Source organism: Schistocerca cancellata, chromosome 2, assembly GCF_023864275.1.
Source record: "Schistocerca cancellata isolate TAMUIC-IGC-003103 chromosome 2, iqSchCanc2.1, whole genome shotgun sequence".
Classification (NCBI taxonomy): Eukaryota; Metazoa; Arthropoda; class Insecta; order Orthoptera; family Acrididae; genus Schistocerca; species Schistocerca cancellata.
In genome coordinates this window covers 1,052,114,818-1,052,134,951 of record NC_064627.1, presented here as the reverse complement: position 1 = coordinate 1,052,134,951, position 20,134 = coordinate 1,052,114,818, and the positions used below count along the sequence as shown (strand labels likewise).

Genomic DNA, 20,134 nt, shown 5'->3' with positions numbered 1-20,134 from the left:
TCAAATGTTATTTTTGCAGGTTGTTATCACAAAATTTCTCTTGGTATGGCCCATAACATAAGTTCAGCCAAGGCATCTGCAAATCCTTAATACAATCCTGCAACTATGATATAGAAAGAATTCTTTTTTTGTCAGAAGAGATTTGTGTTATGATTAATGTTTCTGTAACAGGTAGTGAGGGAATTGCAGTAGTAGCCCAGTTTTGCCACTTACATGCTTGGAGAAACTCCAAACAGCTTTAGAATGCATTGAAGACATTACAATTTTAATCGTCTGTCAGGCGCAATTCTGGGACACCTGCATTTGGATGCAATGAGCCTGACAGGCACAGATTTCAAAATCAGCTATTATCTCACATTTTCAACTTTAGAAACCTAAACGTTATCAGTGGCTTTCATGGGAATGTGCAGAAATGGAAAATACAAAAAAGAATGCTAAAAAAACCTCTTATTAAAAACAAAGAAACAAAATATAAATGACCAAAACTGTGAATCCACCATTGAAAAGTTACAGTTTTCAGTACACAAATTTTATTAAACACTAAATTTGCGCAAAAAACTCCCATTTAAGCCACCATTTTTGTGCTGATGCTTATCACACTCACTCAGAAGTACCAGAACAAATACACTGGTGAGCAGAGAAACAAAGTTGGCAGATCATATTTGCATGTGATAAGCAGATAGCATTGTGGCAGTTTTTACATTCATAGTCTGACATCGCTCTGCAGCCCATTTTTGTAGTGCAGGTGACCCATACACATTTTCTGGGGTGTGGGAGAGGTGGTGATTTCTCTATGTCTTCTGTGGGGACAGATCTTCTGAGTCGGCTTTGTAAGCTGGAAAGGATTCCAATCTTCTTCATACTTCTGTGTAATATTAAAGAACAAGTTGATGTGATAGCAATTTTAGGTAAACTCTTCAAGCTGTTTCTCCAGTTGATTTCAATGGTAAATAACCTGGGAGTTGATACCACCCACATTCAATATCATGAAATAATGATCATTGGCCAGCACTTTGTGTTTCTGCTCACACTGTAAGTAGCATACATTTGATCTGTGGTATGAATGCCGCTATTTTTTTGAATTGTAGAAAGTGACTATCTCTGGTTTATTTTTCTCTCCAGGTTGATCAGGATCAATAGCATTGTCACTGTAAAGAGAAGATACAAGAATCACACTTTTATTCTGGCACAGTATGAAGGAAACTAAAATCTTCTCATTACATACTGCTTCCCTTTTACATCAACAAAATTGGATGGCAATTGTCTTTTATTTTTTCTGACAGTTCCAGCAAAGGACAGCTTTTTTGTCTTCAAATAGTCGATGAGGTCAAAATCAGGCAATCAGCTATCAGCAGTGATATTTTGACTGGATCCAAATACAGGCCTAGTCATTCTCTTGACAACTTCAACTGGTTTGTTGCTGACACAGAAAGGACCCACAGGCTGTAGTCCAGTGTAGATCTCCATGTCCACTGTGTATATCATTTTAGCAGTCAACTAGAGCAAAATGTTTGATTCCATATTTGTTTGTTTCTGAGGGTATGTACGGCCAAAGAGCACATCTACCACAAAAACCAGGAAGCGTTTCCTCTACGGTCACATTATCCCTGTGGCAATAGCTGTTTTGACAGCTTTCCGTGAATTTTTCGAAAACTTCGCAAATAGGAGCTAGCCGGTCCAATCCTTTCCATTGAGCTCTGTTAGTTTGGTTGTCAAAACGTAGGTAATGTATCAGACTCTTAAACCATTTGAGATTCATCACGAGACTGAATTTTTCAATGCTGTCACCTCCAGTCCTCCAAAATTCCTCCAGTTTTGACAACTCCCTTTGTACGAGGGAGGACCAAAAAGTAATGGAAAGTGGGCTGCAACAGTGTCTGTTACAGTCACGCCACCGGAGTCAGTGTACGCAGCTGTGTTGCTGTGAGTGCTTCGGTTCACCCATCAGAGTTGTTTTAGTTAAACAACTTTTTCCATTTCGGTGAAAATGTGATGGCAGATTGTTGAGAGCAATGTGTGGCTGTGAAATTTTGTTTCCTGTTGGGGAAATTGGCTGCGGGAACTGTTGTAATGCTTAAGACTGCTTATGGGGATGCTGTCTTAAGTAAAACCAGAGTCTATGAATGGTTTTTCATGTTTTAAAAATGGGGAAATGTCAACTGAAGATGTCAATGCCCTTGTTTGTGAAGACTGTTGTTGAACCATTGTTCAACTCTGGAGATGTCTGGAATATCATGGAGTTCAATTCAGTGGATTTTATCATAAGATTTTCACATGAGAAGGGTTGCAGCCAAATTTGTCCCTCACCTTCTCATAAACAAGCAAAGGGAGTATTGACTTCAAGCATGTTTTGAGTTTCAAAAATCAGCTTAAAGAGGACCCTGAATTTATTTCCAAGGTGATTACTACTGATGAATCATGTTGCTATGCATACAAACCCAAAACAAAGCATCAATCAAGTCAGTGGAAGACAAGTGGCTCTCCACATCTGAAAAATGCTAGCCAAGTGAAGTCAAACATCAAGACAATGCTCATTTGTTTCTTCAACTGCAGAGGTGTTGTGCATGTGGCGTTCATTCCCCTGGGTCAAACTGTCAACCAGGAGTTCTACTTGGAGGTTTTGAAAAGATTAAGGGAGAGTATCTGGAACAAAAGGGCAGATCTTTGATGCACAGGTGACTGGTTCTTCCATCATGACAACATGCTAGCCCACGCCACCCCCCCTGTAAAGCAGTTTTTGACCAAAAAAGGCACAATACCAATTGTTCACCCTCGTCCTACTCACTGGATCTAGCCCCCTGTGATTTCTTTTTGTTTCCCCAGATTCAAAAGGGACATGAAGGGAAAGTGCTTTGCCACTGTGGAAGACGTAAAACAAAAATCGTTGGAAGGAATAAGGAACATCCCAATAATTGAATTTAAAATCTGTTTTGAACAATGGAAGGATTGTTTGAAGAAGTTTGTTGTGGTCAATGGAGAATTTTCTAAGGTTATTAAATTTGTTGTAAAAATATGAAGAAATAAAGACGTTAAGATGAATTTCCCCCTTTTTTTTTGGGGGGGGGGGGGGGCGTGTCCCCCACTCATATGCACCTCCAGGTACAACAAACCAATAAATGCTCTTCATTCAATTACATCTGCAAAACTGATGTCTCTCTATCTGGATTAATGACCCCTGATAGTGTCAGCGTATTGATTTGTGTATTTGACAATGGTGTCAAGGAAGTCATCAGTGAATAAATAATTTCCAACATTCAATTGCACTTTTAACATTTGTAGCATTTCCTATGATTCCAGGGAGGTGAGTGCCGATGTCTTTTCCCAGTTGGCTTTTTGGCTCACATTGTCTTCTTATATCTTCCCAAATAGAAGTTTCTTGCTTTGTTGTCTCTTCCTTCTTCATCCTCAGCAGTATCCTCACCATCTTGCTCTGTTACAGAATCGCCTTCACGTTCTTCCACCTCATCTTGTGAAACAATGTCACCCTCACCATCAAGACCCTCTGACAGCATGGGGGTCTTCCTAGTCAGTGCACATCAGCAAATCCTGAATTTCTTCATGATGACAGGTGTGAGACAAGTCGTAATTATTCTGAGCCATATCTGTGGAGACTCTGGAGTTTAAAATAGAGAACACCTGGATAATTTCATATTCAGACACAATGTGCCTGAAATGCCAAGCTCATGGTACTATATATTTTCACAAAATATTCACAAAATTGGAGATGCCACTATCATCACATCTGCTCTCCACAAAGGTCACACGTAAACTAGTGGAGGGGACTGTAAACAACACCTGAAGATAGGAAGGTTCTAATAGTGGGGAAATCCCACCAACTAACTGTGGAGAGGGGAACAAAATCATTTCAGTTGAGCCTGTCAGGCCAATTGGGCTCAACAGAGTCCTAAACATGGCTGACAGCAGCAACTGTAAATAAACTTTCAATATATAAATTATTTACGAATAAAGGAGATGACTCACCGAAAGGCAGAAACACTGCATCGTTGATAGGTATACAAACAAAAGGTATAGAGCTTTGCTAGTTTTCAGAATGAAATTCCTTTTCCAAGCTTGTAGGAGAAACATGTAGGAGAAACATGCACACTAATAAATACACACTCATTTACATGCAAATGTCTGTCTCCCTACATTGTGCTCAGTCGACTGCCAGCTCTTACCTGGCCCACGGTGAATGTACTAGTACTGGGGTGAGGTGGGGGTGCAGGGTGGGGTGGGGTGAGGGATGGAGAGGCGGGATGCAGGGAAGGGGTTGGAAGTAAAAGTGTCTAGTGACTCATGGGAGAGTGGGGAGCTGCCTGTGATATAGCAGGGGTAGCAGTTAGGGGGAGCAGGGGGCAGATGGCTGGGCATGCAATCTCACAAACTAGGGCATGAGATGGCAGTACACAACTAGCTGACACAAATTGGGCAGGGTTACTGGGACAGGGGATGGTACATGCACACACATGCATACACACACTCTCTCTCTATTGGGTGGAGGGTGTTGGGTCAGCAAGTTACCTTAGGCTTATGCCACAGAGGTTATGTGAGTGAAGGATGTACTGTAAGGAAAGCTCCCATCTGTGCAGATCAGAAAAGCTGGAGGTGGTGGGGTGGATCTAGATGGCATGGGTTTCATGTGAGATTTCAATGGCTGCTTCACAACCCATGCCATCTGGATCCCCCCAACCACCAACAAGAACACATTCTCAGCACCTGCAATTATCATGGCCACAACCTCCAGCCAACAGTGCATCCCCCCCCCCCCTCCACCGTCCTATCACCTCCTCCCTATTCTCATCCCCTCACCCTCTTTGTGTGCCACCCTCTGCCAACACACCCGTCCACCTTTCCCCTTCCTCCTCCTACCCATTTTCGCTCCCTCCCCCTCCCTCCCCATCTCCTTCCCCCACAGCCTCCTGACGCAGAGTGCGGTTATCCTGTCATGCCGCCACATAGTTCCTTGCATACTCCACTGGACAGTGTTCTCCTCTCTCCCAGCCTATACCCTGATATCCCTCCCCCTTGCCCGCCCCAGACTGTTGCCTTTGTTCAATGTGACAGTTCCATTCGGGTCCAACCTGCCGGTGATTGCGGTCATGTGTGCATGAGGTGTACTTGCTTTTTTGTGTGTGTGTGTGTGTGTGTGTGTGTGTGTGTGTGTGTGTGTGTGTGTGTGTGTGTGTGTGAGTGTGTGTGTGTGTGTGTGTGTGTGTGTGTGTGTTTATTTTTCTTTTATGGAGCAAGCTTTGACAGAAAGTTAAATGTTTAAGTCTTTTTGTTGTGTCTGTCTGCAGCTCAACATGTCATCTTTAGGGCGAGTAGTGATATATCCTTTTCTGAATATGTTAGCTGCATAGTTTGTGTCTCTAGCTGCACAGCATTAAGTGTGTTGAGCTTTTTTGCCAGATAGTGAAGTTTTGAGATGGAAATGCTAGTCACTGACATTTTCAAATTTGAAAGACAGCAATGATTAAAAAGAAAAGATGCTGTACGAAATAGCTATATAAACATACCATTTCCAATACAACACTGGTTGATTATACAAAGAAAACAAAACAATATAAAGTTTCACACTGTTCATAAATTATAGCTTTAAATATGTCTACTTTCTCACTTACTTTACCGAGAGCATCCCCTGAAGCATTTGTTATTGGTTCATCATTGAGGTAAAATTTCGTCAGCTCTGCAGCAATTTCATTTGATCCTGGAGCATTGATCTCTTGGAGGACATAGTTTAAAACTATTGACACAAAATTCTCTTTCAAATTCTGTGATACATTACTGCGGAGAAATTCTGGAAGACAATTTTAAAATATACAGTTACAATCAAACAGTTGATATAGTAGCTATAATAGATCACTCTGAATTGGTATCTGTTGCCTTCTAACCATATAACTAGCCCTACCTTGTGTACATACCAGCATGTGTTCCAAACTATTCAGTCATTAAATCATTAAATCCTTCTGTATGCTTTCCTCCTCCTCCCCCCCCCCCCCCCAGCCCATCTGTGTGTGTGTGTGTGTGTGTGTGTGTGTGTGTGTGTGTGTGTGTGTGTGTGTGTGAGTGAGAACATAAGGGAAGACCACATAATGATACTACATCTTCAAATTACAAATTTCCCTCTCCACTGATATTCTTACAAATTTAAATTAATTGTAGTAAAGTATGTCTGGTATACTGCCTTCTGTAATCTGTTATAAGATGTCACAATAATGATATGTCACTGCATTGTTTCTGATATATTAAGCAGGTACAGAATGGAATGCATCATACATCCAATCATTCATTGTATACTATGAGCCCCACAATGAAGAGAGACATTAAGGATTGTGGAACAATGTGAAGCAAAAACTGCTTTGATAGTTTATAATCAATACACTGCTCTAAACAAATAGTGTACAAACAAGGTAAATCTGATGGTGTGAAGTTAACAGTAAGTCTGAGAACAAGTTAACAGTAAGTCTGAGAACAAGCTGCCACTTTCTCAGTTACATTACATTTTGTTGCTTATCCCCAAATGCTTAATATCCATGTAATCATATTGATATTCATCTTGGGAAAAAATATGTTAGGGTAGTAATATGTAAACATATACACTGTTTGCCAAGAATGTGGTGTACAGTTGAAAACAATAATGTGCTGTTGTGCTAGTAATGTATTTCAACTTTCGCATACTTATTTTTTGTTTGCCCGTGACACAGTTATATTTATTTCATTACCTTTATCACGTATTTGAGTAAGCTGTACTTTCATTACAACATTGGCATAAGCAAGTGTGTGTGACGGTAACCTGGCATAAAACAGTGATGTAAGTCAATAATTTTAAAGAAATATTGTCATGGCAGAAAAAAGTAGGAGAATCTGTTATGGATTAATGACAGTATTCTGGAAAGGATAGATTGCTACTCACCGTATAGCAGAGATGTTGACACAGGCACAAGAAAAAGAATACTAAACATGTAAGTTTTCAGCCAGATGGCCATATTCTGAAACAGACAACATGCAGATGAGCAGTCCCTCTCAAAATATAGCAAAGGTCTCACTGAGGCTTTCACATACTGTACTTACCCTCCCAACCATGTACAGAAACAGATCTCCTGTGCCTTATCTCTCCAGTCACCAACCACTTCTCAAAGTCCCACTATCCAGCCACAGAGGAGAATTTCTCTCATGACTCAGCACCACCCAGGACTGGAGCAACTGTATCACATTCACCAACAAGATTTCGGCTACCTCTAGCAGGGCCCTGAAATGTAGAATGTCCTACCAATTATCCTCTCTACCCCTCCCACAGTGATATTCCCCTACCCACTGAACCTACACAATATCCTTGTCATTCCCTACATAGCCTCTCCTCCAAACCTCTTGCCTCATGATCCACATCCCTGTAACAGACCTAGATGCAAGACCCCTCCCATGCATCCTCCCACCACCTACTACTCCAGTCCGATCACAAGCATCACTGGTCCCTTTAAAGTCAGGGCTACCTGTGAAACCAGTCATGTGATTCACAAGCTAAGCCTCAACCAATGTGTTTTGTCCTACATGGGCATGACAATCAACAAGCTGTGTGTCCGCAAGAATGGCCACTGAAACTGTAGCCATGAAACAATTGGACCACCCATTTGCTGAGCACGCCGCCCAACACATTGTTCTTTTTAATGACTGCTTCACAACCTGTGCCATCTGGATCCTTTCTACCAACACCAAGCTTTTCTCTATTGTGCAGGTGTGCACTCGTGTGCAATATATCGCATGTTCCTGTAGCCATCCTGGCCTCAACCTCCATTAGTCATTGTCCTTCACCCACTGATACCCTTCCCTGTTCACCCTCCACTGCCACACAGCCTTCAATCCCACAAGTGCACACACAGTGTTTTTACTTCTCTCCTTCCACCTTCCCCCCACCCCCTCCCCCACATTCCATCTTAGCCCCCAACTCTGCACCTAGCTGCCCTACTTTTTCTCCACCTCATCCCTTTATCCTCCTGCAAACATTACTTTACTGTCCCCAACTCATATCCTGCTCTCCCTCTCACTTACTGCTCCAGCTTCTCATAGTCTAACATTGGCATCCAGAGACAGTGGTCATGCGTGTGTCAGCTGTGTTTGCAGGAATTTTAGTAGGCCTTTTGTTGCCCTGTCTGTGACTCAATATCTCTGCTGTAAGGTGAGCAGCAATCTATTCTTGTCCTAATATTGTCAAAAAAAATATTTCTTTGGACTTAATCAATAAAAATGAGGAAAGGCAACCACATAAATGTGATGCTTAGGCACACGTAACAGAAGAGCAAGTTTCCTATATTTTGAAGTACCACTCCCTTTTAGTTTAAGTGCAAACACTGTGTGAAGAGATACTGAAATGGCTGTGGGTGAGTGTATTTCAGTTTCTGTATGACTTTGTGTGGAAGAGTGTGTATTTAAATTAGATAAGGGCCAACATATTGTAGTCTAGACAAATCTTTATAGCATTATGTGAGTATAACTGCTGTGCATCACTCAGCTACAGGTGGATGATTACCTGTCCATTTTATGTTTGTTACTTCCGGCTGAAAGCAAGAGGAAACTACGGCCGTAATTTTTGCCGAGGGCATGCAGCTTTACTGTATGATTAAATGATGATGGCGTCCTCTTGGGTAAAATATTCCGGAGGTTAAATAGTCCCCCATTTGGATCTCCGGGCATGGACTACTCAAGAGGATGTCGTTATCAGCAGAAAGAAAACTGGCGTTCTATGGATCGGAGCGTGGAATGTCAGATCCCTTAATCAGGCAGGTAGATTAGAAAATTTAAAAAGGGAAATGGATAGGTTAAAGTTAGATATAGTGGGAATTAGTGAAGTTCGGTGGCAGGAGGAACAAGACTTCTGGTCAGGTGACTACAGGGTTATAAACACAAAGTCAAATAGGGGTAATGCAGGAGTAGGTTTAATAATGAATAGGAAAATAGGAATGCGGGTAAGATACTACAAACAGCATAGTGAACGCATTATTGTGGCCAAGATAGATACGAAGCCCACACCTACTACAGTAGTACAAGTTTATATGCCAACTAGCTCTGCAGATGACAAAGAAATTGAAGAAATGTATGATGAAATAAAAGAAATTATTCAGACAGTGAAGGAAGACGAAAATTTAATAGTCATTGGTGACTGGAATTCGAGTATAGGAAAAGGGAGAGAAGGGAACATAGTAGGTGAATATGGATTGGGGCTAAGAAATGAAAGAGGAAGCCACCTGGTAGAATTTTGCACAGAGCATAACTTAATCATAGCTAACACTTGGTTTAAGAATCATGATAGAAGGTTGTATACATGGAAGAACCCTGGAGACACTAAAAGGTATCAGATAGATTATATAATGGTAAGACAGAGATTTAGGAACCAGGTTTTAAATTGTAAGACATTTCCAGGGGCAGATGTGGACTCTGACCACAATCTATTGGTTATGACCTGTAGATTAAAACTGAAGAAACTGCAAAAAGGTGGGAAGTTAAGGAGATGGGACCTGGATAAACTGAAAGAACCAGCGGTTGTACAGAGTTTCAGGGAGAGCATAAGGGAACAATTGACAGGAATGGGGGAAAGAAATACAGTAGAAGAAGAATGGGTAGCTTTGAGGGATGAAGTAGTGAAGGCAGCAGAGGATCAAGTAGGTAAAAAGACAAGGGCTAGTAGAAATCCTTGGGTAACAGAAGAAATATTGAATTTAATTGATGAAAGGAGAAAATATAAAAATGCAGTAAATGAAGCAGGCAAAAAGGAATACAAACGTCTCAAAAATGAGATCGACAGGAAGTGCAAAATGGCTGAGCAGGGATGGCTAGAGGACAAATGTAAGGATGTAGAGGCGTATCTCACTAGGGGTAAGATAGATACTGCCTACAGGAAAATTAAAGAGACTTTTGGAGATAAGAGAACCACTTGTATGAACATCAAGAGCTCAGATGGAAACCCAGTTCTAAGCAAAGAAGGGAAAGCAGAAAGGTGGAAGGAGTATATAGAGGGTCTATACAAGGGCGATGCACTTGAGGACAACATTATGGAAATGGAAGAGGATGTAGATGAAGATGAAATGGGAGATACGATACTGCGGGAAGAGTTTGACAGAGCACTGAAAGCCCTGAGTCGAAACAAGGCCCCCGGAGTAGACAAAATTCCATTGGAACTACTGACGGCCTAGGGAGAGCCAGTCCTGACAAAACTCTACCATCTGGTGAGCAAGATGTATGAAACAGGCGAAATACCCTCAGACTTCAAGAAGAATATAATAATTCCAATCCCGAAGAAAGCAGGTGTTGACAGATGTGAAAATTACCGAACAATCAGTTTAATAAGCCACAGCTGCAAAATACTAACACGAATTCTTTACTGACAAATGGAAAATCTAGTAGAAGCTGACCTTGGGGAAGATCAGTTTGGATTCCGTAGAAATACTGGAACACGTGAGGCAATACTGACCTTACGACTTATCTTAGAAGAAAGATTAAGGAAAGGCAAACCTATGTTTCTAGCATTTGTAGACTTAGAGAAAGCTTTTGACAATGTTGACTGGAATACTCTCTTTCAAATTCTAAAGGTGGCAGGGGTAAAATACAGGGAACGAAAGGCTATTTACAATTTATACAGAAACCAGATGGCAGTTATAAGAGTCGAGGGACATGAAAGGGAAGCAGTGGTTGGGAAGGGAGTGAGACAGGGTTGTAGCCTCTCCCTGATGTTATTCAATCTGTATATTGAGCAAGCAGTAAAGGAAACAAAAGAAAAATTCGGGGTAGGTATTAAAATCCATGGAGAAGAAATAAAAACTTTGAGGTTCGCCGATGACATTGTAATTCTTTCAGAGACAGCAAAGGACTTGGATGAGCAGTTGAACGGAATGGATGGTGTCTTGAAGGGAGGATATAAGATGAACATCAACAAAAACAAAATGAGAATAATGGAATGTAGTCGAATTAAGTCGGGTGATGTTGAGGGTATTAGATTAGGAAATGAGACACTTAAAGTAGTAAAGGAGTTTTGCTATTTGGGGAGCAAAATAACTGATGATGGTCGAAGTAGAGAGGATATAAAATGTAGACTGGCAATGGCAAGGAAAGCGTTTCTGAAGAATAGAAATTTGTTAACATCGAGTATAGATTTAAGTGTCAGGATGTCATTTCTGAAAGTATTTGTATGGAGTGTAGTCATGTATGGAAGTGAAACATGGATGGTAAGTAGTTTGGACAAGAAGAGAATAGAAGCTTTCAAAATGTGGTGCTACAGAAGAATGCTGAAGATTAGATGGGTAGATCACATAACTAATGAGGAAGTATTGAATAGGATTGGGGAGAAGAGAAGTTTGTGGCACAACTTGACCAGAAGAAGGGATCGGTTGGTAGGACATGTTCTGAGGCATCAAGGGATCACCAATTTAGTATTGGAGGGCAGCGTGGAGGGTAAAAATCGTAGGGGGAGACCAAGAGATGAATACACTAAGCAGATTCAGAAGGATGTAGGTTGCAGTAGGTACTGTGAGATGAAGAAGCTTGCACAGGATAGAGTAGCATGGAGAGCTGCATCAAACCAGTCTCAGGACTGAAGACCACAACAACAACAACTTCCATTATGGAGTATCTGTTACTGCAAATACTTCATTGGGTCTGATATTGACTAAATGGCATTAAAATATTTGCTAATAAAAAAGCATTTTTTTAAATATTGCAAATGAAGGTAATATGATCACACATACAACAATAAACCACTAGATGATTTTGTGTCATAGATGAGGAAAAATAAGTCAAGCAAAACAGACTAAAACACATTATGCAACCATACTGTCTCACAGCCATACAATGGTGACAACACAGAACTTTAATTTAGCATTTTATGACAATCATTCCCACAGCAGAAATAATTGGATAGTGGCATCAAAAATGTAGTGGGTGAAGGTAGCTACAATATGCAGCCATTTATTACAACAAATTCATCATTTCATCCAATGTAGCCCATGGTTCAATATAACCTGAAATTTTTCCTCCTGAATAGAAGTACTTGCCAGAGATTCTGTCCTGTAATTTTATAGTTTTCTTGTGTGAATTTTTTTTATACAGTTGACAGCCTATTTTATAAATGTTTCATAAAAAATCTGTGATTGCAAATTTGAAAGTTCAACACATTATGGTATGTGTCACTCACTTAGGAAACTATTTTCTTCCAGAATGAAACTACAAGGACAGTTGAAACAGACTGAGATATAAACCACAACAATAGTATCAGAAATGGCAAAATCATTTGCTCAGTAAGCTAAAAAAGTGGTTGTGACTCATTCAGTAGGCTAGATAAATGCAGAAATATAACATAAATAATGAACTGAACAGCAATGCTTGTCGTGTAACACTTCGGTTTTGGTGAAGTCTACCATGCCTACGCATGATGATCATCACAGTGAAAGTATCTGTTATTAGCTAGTTGGTTTACAATTGTACACTGATGGAAAGTTGTTATTCTTTGTGCATGTACACTAACCTGGATGAATGCAACACATCACCAAGGCGGGACAATGATGGCAGCTTTTGCTACGTACTGTGGTGCTTGCTGGCCAGGAAATTATTCTGTATTATAGGGTTCCAGCTCAGTGAAGCAACGTGCACTATCAAGAAAAAGTGTGTGCCATGACAATGGTGTTTAGGTTCTGGAAGAAAAAGAAGATTCTTTCTCCTTTCTTCCAGGAGTGCTAGTGCTGCAAGTTAGGCAGGAGAACTTCTGTGAAGTTTAGAATGCAGGAGATGAGGTACTGGCAAAAGTAGAGCTGTGAGGACTGTTCATAAGTCACACTCAATTGTTCAGTTGTTAGAGCACTTGCAGATGAAGGTCACAGGTCCTGGGTCCCAGTCTCAGTATTGCACACAGTTTTAATCTGTCAGATAGTTTTATATCAGCACACTCTCTGAAGCAGAGTGAAAATTTCATCCTGGAGAATTTATTCTGTCAGATTTGTACAGAACTGTCATCATTATTGTCAGATGGAATTTATGTAATGTGCGATCAAATATATCAAAATTTATTTTAAATGTTGTGTTCCCTTATATCATCAGTTATAACAGAAGATATAATATAACTGTTGTGAGAAAAAATACTTTGTATCATTTAGCATGAAGTACGGATATGATAACAGTTCACAAATTCCAACACAATAACAACTGCAGAGGTGAAGAAGTCCTAACAACTGCAGAGGTGAAGATGTCCACATCAGGAAATAACTATACAGTTTACGCAAACAGTATTTCAAGAGGCAGAAGTTCAGAGTCAAAAAGGAACAGCACTTGCAGTCTGGACGTACATACTATTTCAGATGCATTGAACACTTCAAGCTAGAACAGGCACCCAACTAATTCATAATGTGAAGGCAGTGACGATGGTATTTATATCCCATCCACTAACCTTTAGACTTGCATTTCAGTATAGCATTAAGAAAATGAGTATTTTATTAAATGCTAGTAATTTACCCTTGGGTATGTAAGCGAGTTCATCTTTGGTTGTTCCTGTCATTACAGGAACATGGGCAAAATTTCCTTGCAGGAATTGTTCTGCAACGTCAGCTGGTAAGAATTTTTCAACTCCATCTCCTGAATCTTGCTCAATAACAAAAGCAAATGAGCTGGTTAAATTCCTTGTCAGGTCCTGCAAAAACAAGGCATTAAGTAATAAATAACATGTGAACAATTGTAATTGTGTGCCAGGTTTTACTTTAAAACTTATCTTAAAAATAGATCTAAATTAATTAATTTATACATAAATAAATAAACAATGACAGCATGCACTCAAAATAATAACATACATTTTGACTGATAAATTAACAAAGAAGCCTGAAGTTCTTTTATCAAATTGAGGAAAAGTTAATCAACATGGAGTAATGCCACCACTATGCAGACACTTATTTTGTACATTATGTTATATGAATTATGTCCTATGGATCAACAATGAACAAGAAACACCCAGGCTGTTGAACCAATTACAAATGAAGAAGGACATAAGCAGAGAAATGCAATAATTATGAACTCTACCTACATTAAAGTAGGATATTTCAGAGCTTGACAGCCAATAACGAACCTTGTGTGTAATTTCAGGTGCATTATCACCAGTATGTGATAGCCTTTGGAGTCCATGTAGAGAGCGCATTTTAGATTAAGGTGACAATGTCAGCTATTGGAATATTTTGGTGAAAAATAATTTCCTCTCTCTCTCTCTCTCTCTCTCTCTCTCTCTCTCTCTCTCTCTCTCTCTCTCTCACACACACACACACACACACACACACACACACATACAGCACTGTTAGCTGCAGGGAAGTACATTGTCTGAAATCTTAGCACAACTTGCATGTTGTTAATATGTATTCCATAGATTATCCAGTCCATGTTGTTAATATGTATTTCGTAGACTATCCAGTCCATGTTGTTAATATGCATTCCATAGACTATCCAGTCCATCTCTGTGCCACTCTTGCCCTCTATTCTGTGTTCACTAATGTCCCCTCAGGATAAGCTAACATATCAGAATCAGAATTTTATTGTCTCTCAACATACATGTCAAATCATTGCTTTATTGTACAGGAGACTCATCAAGCTTATAACTATAATAGGTTCTACATGGAATACAACATTTACTAGAACTATATAAACTATTAATTTTTATCCTGCTCAACTGGTCAGATCATCATTAAAAAATTCATCAGTACAGTAGAAGCATTTTTGAGCCAGAGTGCTATATAATTTTCTTTTTGCTGAATCAGTTTCAATCTTTTGAAAATTTATCTTTTTTAACTTGTTGAATATTTTCATCCTCATATATTGTGGGGTCTGCCCAAAAAGATTGAGTCTAAGTGTAGGAAGCATGAAACTTTCTATGTTTCTAATTCCACATCTCTGTTGGAAGTTTTTGGAGCAAACAGTTCTGGATTATTATTTGTGAAAAGAATTGTTTCATATAAATACAATGAGGGAACACTTAGTATGTTTAGGTCTCTTAATAGTGGCTGAAAAAATTCTCTTGACTTTGCACAACACACGTTACTTATAATCTTTTTCTGTAAAGTCAATATTTTTGTCAAACTGCTAACATTTCCCCAAAAGATAAAGCCGTATCTCACTGTCACCTCGAAGTAGTCTATGGCAGTGTCACTGGCTAAGATTAACATAGCAAATTCCAGGCTGTTCAGTTTATTTTTTAAATAGTCTATATGTGAGGACCACGACAGATTTCTGTCCAACTGCATTCCTAAGAATTTAACACATTCTGCTTGATTTAGTTCCAGACTTCCTTGCATAATTTGAATATCATTTATTTTTGACTGATTTCTCTAACACTGCATAACCTGTGTTTTTTAAATATTTGGTTTTAGTCTACATACATGAAACCACACATCTTGATTTTCTAGAGTTTTTATGGCATTTTCGGGAATTTCTTCTGCATTTTTATTTTCTATCAGTACTGATTTGTCATCAGTGGATAAAACTGAATGATGATTTATATTTATGGTGAAGTCATCTGTGTAAAAAAGAAAAAAATATAGGGTCTAGAATTGATCCTTGTGGTCACCCTGTGAGATAGTTCTCCATTTTGAAGAGTATTTTTCTTTGTCTGATGTTATGGCTGCCCTTTGCTGTTACTTTGTCACATATGACTTGCACTACTGTAAGGCACTGCCTGTAATTCTGTATTTTTACATTTTATATTATAATAGTGAGTGGTTCACACAGTTGAATGCTTTGTATAAGTCACAGAAGGTTCCTGCAGCTTTTTGGGTTTATCTATGGTGGAATTAACTTGAGTTATGAATTAATTAACTGCATAAATTGTATTTTTGCTTTTTTGGAAGCCAAATTATATTAAAGTTGTGACAAAAATTTTGAATCTGGATTGCAACAATCATTTCAAATATTTTAGAACATACAGGAAGAAGGGAAATTGGACAGTATTTTCCCCTATCTTCTTCAGAGTATTTTTTTTTTAAATAATGGTTTCACTTCTGCATATTTTAGAATGTCTGGAAAGTAACATTCTTAAAGTGATTTATTAAGTGTTTCAGACAGTAGATGTGCTATTATATTTGAAGCTGCTTTGATGACTTTGACAGGTATTTCATCCCATCCCACATAATTTTTGTTTATTTGGGTTAATACAAATGTTTTACCGTTACTTTGTCAAATTTGACTCTGATTCTTGCTCTGAAGTGACCCAAATAAATGTACATTATCTTGATAGGAGTCTAATCTACATTACCATCAGATTTTGCTACCATTAAAATAAAATTATCTGATATCTGAGCAGGATTTACAATTATTTTGTCTTGTACCTTTATTACCTTTGTTTTAGAAATTTCCTGGTGGCTGGGATTGATTCCAAGGTCAGATTTGACAACTGTCCATAATGCCTTGGATTTATTTCTGTACTTGTTGATAAATTTAGTATTTGCCATTTTCTTTGCTGCTTTTACAACCTTCCTAAATATTTTTATATGATTTAACATAACTATCATAAAACAGTTAAGCCTTTTATGGCCACTTGTTGACAAATTGCCTGTTGGCATCCATCTCAGGTTCTTGGGTTGAAGAGCCCAATATGGAAGTCAACAGGCAATTTGTCACACCATCTATTATAACAATTCTGTCACAGGCCATTCCTACTTTATCCGAGATAGTGTTTACTGAGACAACAGCCATATCATGTGCCAACAGGTTTACAACTACTGCACTGTTAAAAATTTCCTCATTTCTGATGCAACAGCCATTGCCATATTCTGATTTTAAGCATTTTTATGGGAAGAAAACACTAAGGCTGGCTGTTACTCCTTTATTTTCTTTTATGTTCACTAGTAGTTTTGACACCTTATCCATTTTTAGGTGACAATGTCCTCTTAATATTTTCATGGAGTTACTTTGAAATGGACAGTCATCCAAACTAGCAATGCTGACATTAAATAAATAAATATTTTACAGATGATCTTGGTGGTTTATGCTCTTTAAGGGTTATCAGTAACAAAATATTTTACAGTTTTATGTGGATAAGGCAAACAACCACCTGTACACCCTCATGAACAGTCACTTCCAAAATGTGGCTAATCATGAAACTTCACCCCCTCCCTCCTACCTGTTGTAGAACCCCACAGCTCTGATGACTTTAATAGCAGCTCTGAAACCCATGCCAACTGGATCCAGCAACAAATCTTCTTAAGAGCACAAGTGTGAATTGTCTCTCCCATCCTTGGACATCCACTTGCCTTGCAGATTAAAACTATGTGCTGGACTGAGGCTTGAACATGGAATCTCATCTTTTCATAATGAATGTTCTTACCAGCTGAGGTATCAAGGCCTGACACTCAGCACACCCTCACAGCTGTACTTCTGTCACTACCTCTCTCCTGAGTTGTGCCTAGATAGGTCAGGCAGTAAGAGCATTCGTCATTCCACTTTCAAGTCTTAGTCAGGTGCACAGTCTTAATTGCCAGGAATTTTTGTAACTTCAGAGTGAAAAATTTATCCTTGTGTCCTACATGTACTCGGACTATGCAGTGTACAAAATACATGTCTTGTTGACAACATGCATACAAGACAAAAAGAGAACTTGAAAGATAAAAGTTTGTATCAAAAGGCAACATACACAACAGTTAGTTGATATACTGATTGTTCCCACAAGAGTATTGGCCATGAAAAGTAAGGTTCTAGGTTGCAATCTTGGTCAGTCATAATTTTAATATGCCAGGAAGTTTCCTAACAGTTCACACTCCCTCCAGAGTGAAAGATTTATTCTAGAAGGAATGTGATATTTTAACAGATCATAATGTTCACTAATGTGCAGCACACATCATAAATTTAGGCAATTAATAATACAATGCTTACATAAAAGTATTCTCCTGTTTTGGCAATTTCCAAAGCATCTTTTCCTTTCAGGCAATTAATTATCTCTTCTGATGTTGTATCTGGGCAGTTCAGCAGCCTTGCTTGCTCTCTTGCTTGTTGCAGTGGGTTTCTAACACCGTTTGTTAGATCAGCTCCACTCATTGCAATTATTTTATGGAACAAGCCTAAAACAAAAGTTAAAATTTTTTTATTGATGGTTGGTACCTTGATGAAACACATTTAATATCATGAAACACATTTTTTTGTAATTGTATACATTATATCCTTGAAGACTTAAAAATTAGATCAATACAATCATGAAAGGCATCAGATATCAATGTGTGAGGATTTTGCCTACAAGTGACAATCATTGTGCATAAACTCAGCATGCAATTACCATTGTCAGACATTTTATTTGAGTTATATCTTTGGAGTGTTGCACGAGTTAGTTTTGTTCTATGATTCTCTATAGTGTCAATACCGAGTGAGGTGGCGCAGTGGTTAAACACTGGACTCACATTCGGGAGGACGACGGTTCAATCCTGCGTCCAGCTATCCTGATTTAGGTTTTCTGTGATTTCCGTAAAACACTCCAGGCAAATGCTGGGATGGTTCCTCTGAAAGGGCACGGCCGGCTTCCTTCCCCATCCTTCCCTAATCCGATGAGACCGATGACCTCGCTGTCTGGTCTCCTTCCCCAGACAACCCAACCCAACCCCATATAGTGTCAATGTATTGTACGTGTGCTCAACAATATTATAATGAATACCATTCATCTTATTCTGCAATCAGATCAAATGATATTCCTGTGATCCACTTTCCTGGAATTCTCACAGTCATGACCCACCAAAAGCATGCAGATCATCTTCAGCAAAATTCAGTATATGTAATGGATTGCTTCACAATGACAGTGACTAGTTGCAATGAGCAATGTTTATACGGACGGTTTTCCCAGCATGATAACTTCAACTGTGGTTCTTGAAGTGTTTTTAATGTATCTGCACAGACAATGAATGCTGTAAAAACAGAAAATGGTGTACTTCCACGACCCTCGCATATGGTGAACAATATGGAACATTTACATAGACAATGTTTGGCACGGTATGACCTTTTCAGTGACTTTAAAAATGATTGAGGTCAAGTACTAAATCTATATGGCATTTTTTTACAGAACATTCTGTGTTTCCTGGAAATTCAAACCTATACAAAATTGCTCCATGTAATTTTATTAGTGCATCCACAGCTGAACCCATTAGTACAGAAATGTGGAGCCCGCCCAACTGTGTTACACAAGAAGATTTCGGTGGTTTCTTACATGTTGCATACAATTGCTGGGATTTCCTTTACAAAAGCCCTTGCACTGGCAGTACGAGTGCCAAACAAAACTGATTTTTGTGAAGTGCACATAAGACAGTACTTCCAGCCTAAACAACCGCCTTTCCAGTCAGATCATCCAATGACATTGTTCACCATAGCAGAAATCACACTTGGCAACTGGGGTGTACTGAATAATGATTTGAAGTTTTCCATATACTAAGCAATATTGGTGAATAGCCTTATGTTATTAGTGATGTGATACAATCACCACCTACATCTAGCAAATTTTATATGGTGAAAGGAACCCTGCACTGATGATTAGCTATGTTGCTGGAACAGCAGATACAGCAAGTGGTACAGACAGAGAAACTGGGCAGAAGAATGCATTCACAGTTTTGGAGACACTTACATAAACTGACAGATCTAACGTACATGCCAGACAGCATACTTTGGACATGTTGGTTAACTAAGTTACCATTGTACACTGAAGAACCAAAGAAACTGGTACACCTGCCTAATATTGTGTAGGGCCCTCACAAGCATGTAGAAGTGTTGCAACACAGCACGGCATGCACTAGATTAATGTCTGACATAGTGCTGGAGGTAACTGACACCATGAAACATGCAGGGCTGTCCATAAATCCATAAGAGTACAAGAGCGTGGAGATCTCTTCTGAACAGCATGTTGCAAGGCATCCCACATACGCTCAATAATGTTCATGTCTGGGGGGTTTGGTGATCAGCAGAAGTGTTTAAACTCAGAAGAGTGTTCCTGGAGCCACTCTGTAACAATTCTGGACATGTGGAGTGTTGCATTGTCCTGTTAAAATTGCCAAAGTCCATTGGAATGCACAATGGACATGAATGGCTGGAGGTGATCAGACTGGATGCTGATGTACATATCACCTGTCAGAGTCACATCTAGACATGTCAACGGTCC

The 20,134-nt window shown here is 39.2% G+C and overlaps 1 protein-coding gene across 1 annotated transcript in view; it reads right to left on the bottom strand.

The window, feature by feature from the left end:
- LOC126163039 (esterase E4-like) overlaps nucleotides 1-20,134 on the bottom strand; it is a 92,771-nt gene that overhangs the window by 38,269 nt on the left and 34,368 nt on the right. Inside the window, exons 5-7 of the mRNA XM_049919914.1 lie at nucleotides 17,878-18,062; nucleotides 13,489-13,663; nucleotides 5,622-5,797 (exon numbers count right to left, since the gene is read on the bottom strand). Of these exons, the coding sequence (XP_049775871.1) occupies nucleotides 5,622-5,797; nucleotides 13,489-13,663; nucleotides 17,878-18,062 (536 nt within the window). The remainder of the gene's footprint in view (nucleotides 1-5,621; nucleotides 5,798-13,488; nucleotides 13,664-17,877; nucleotides 18,063-20,134) is intronic.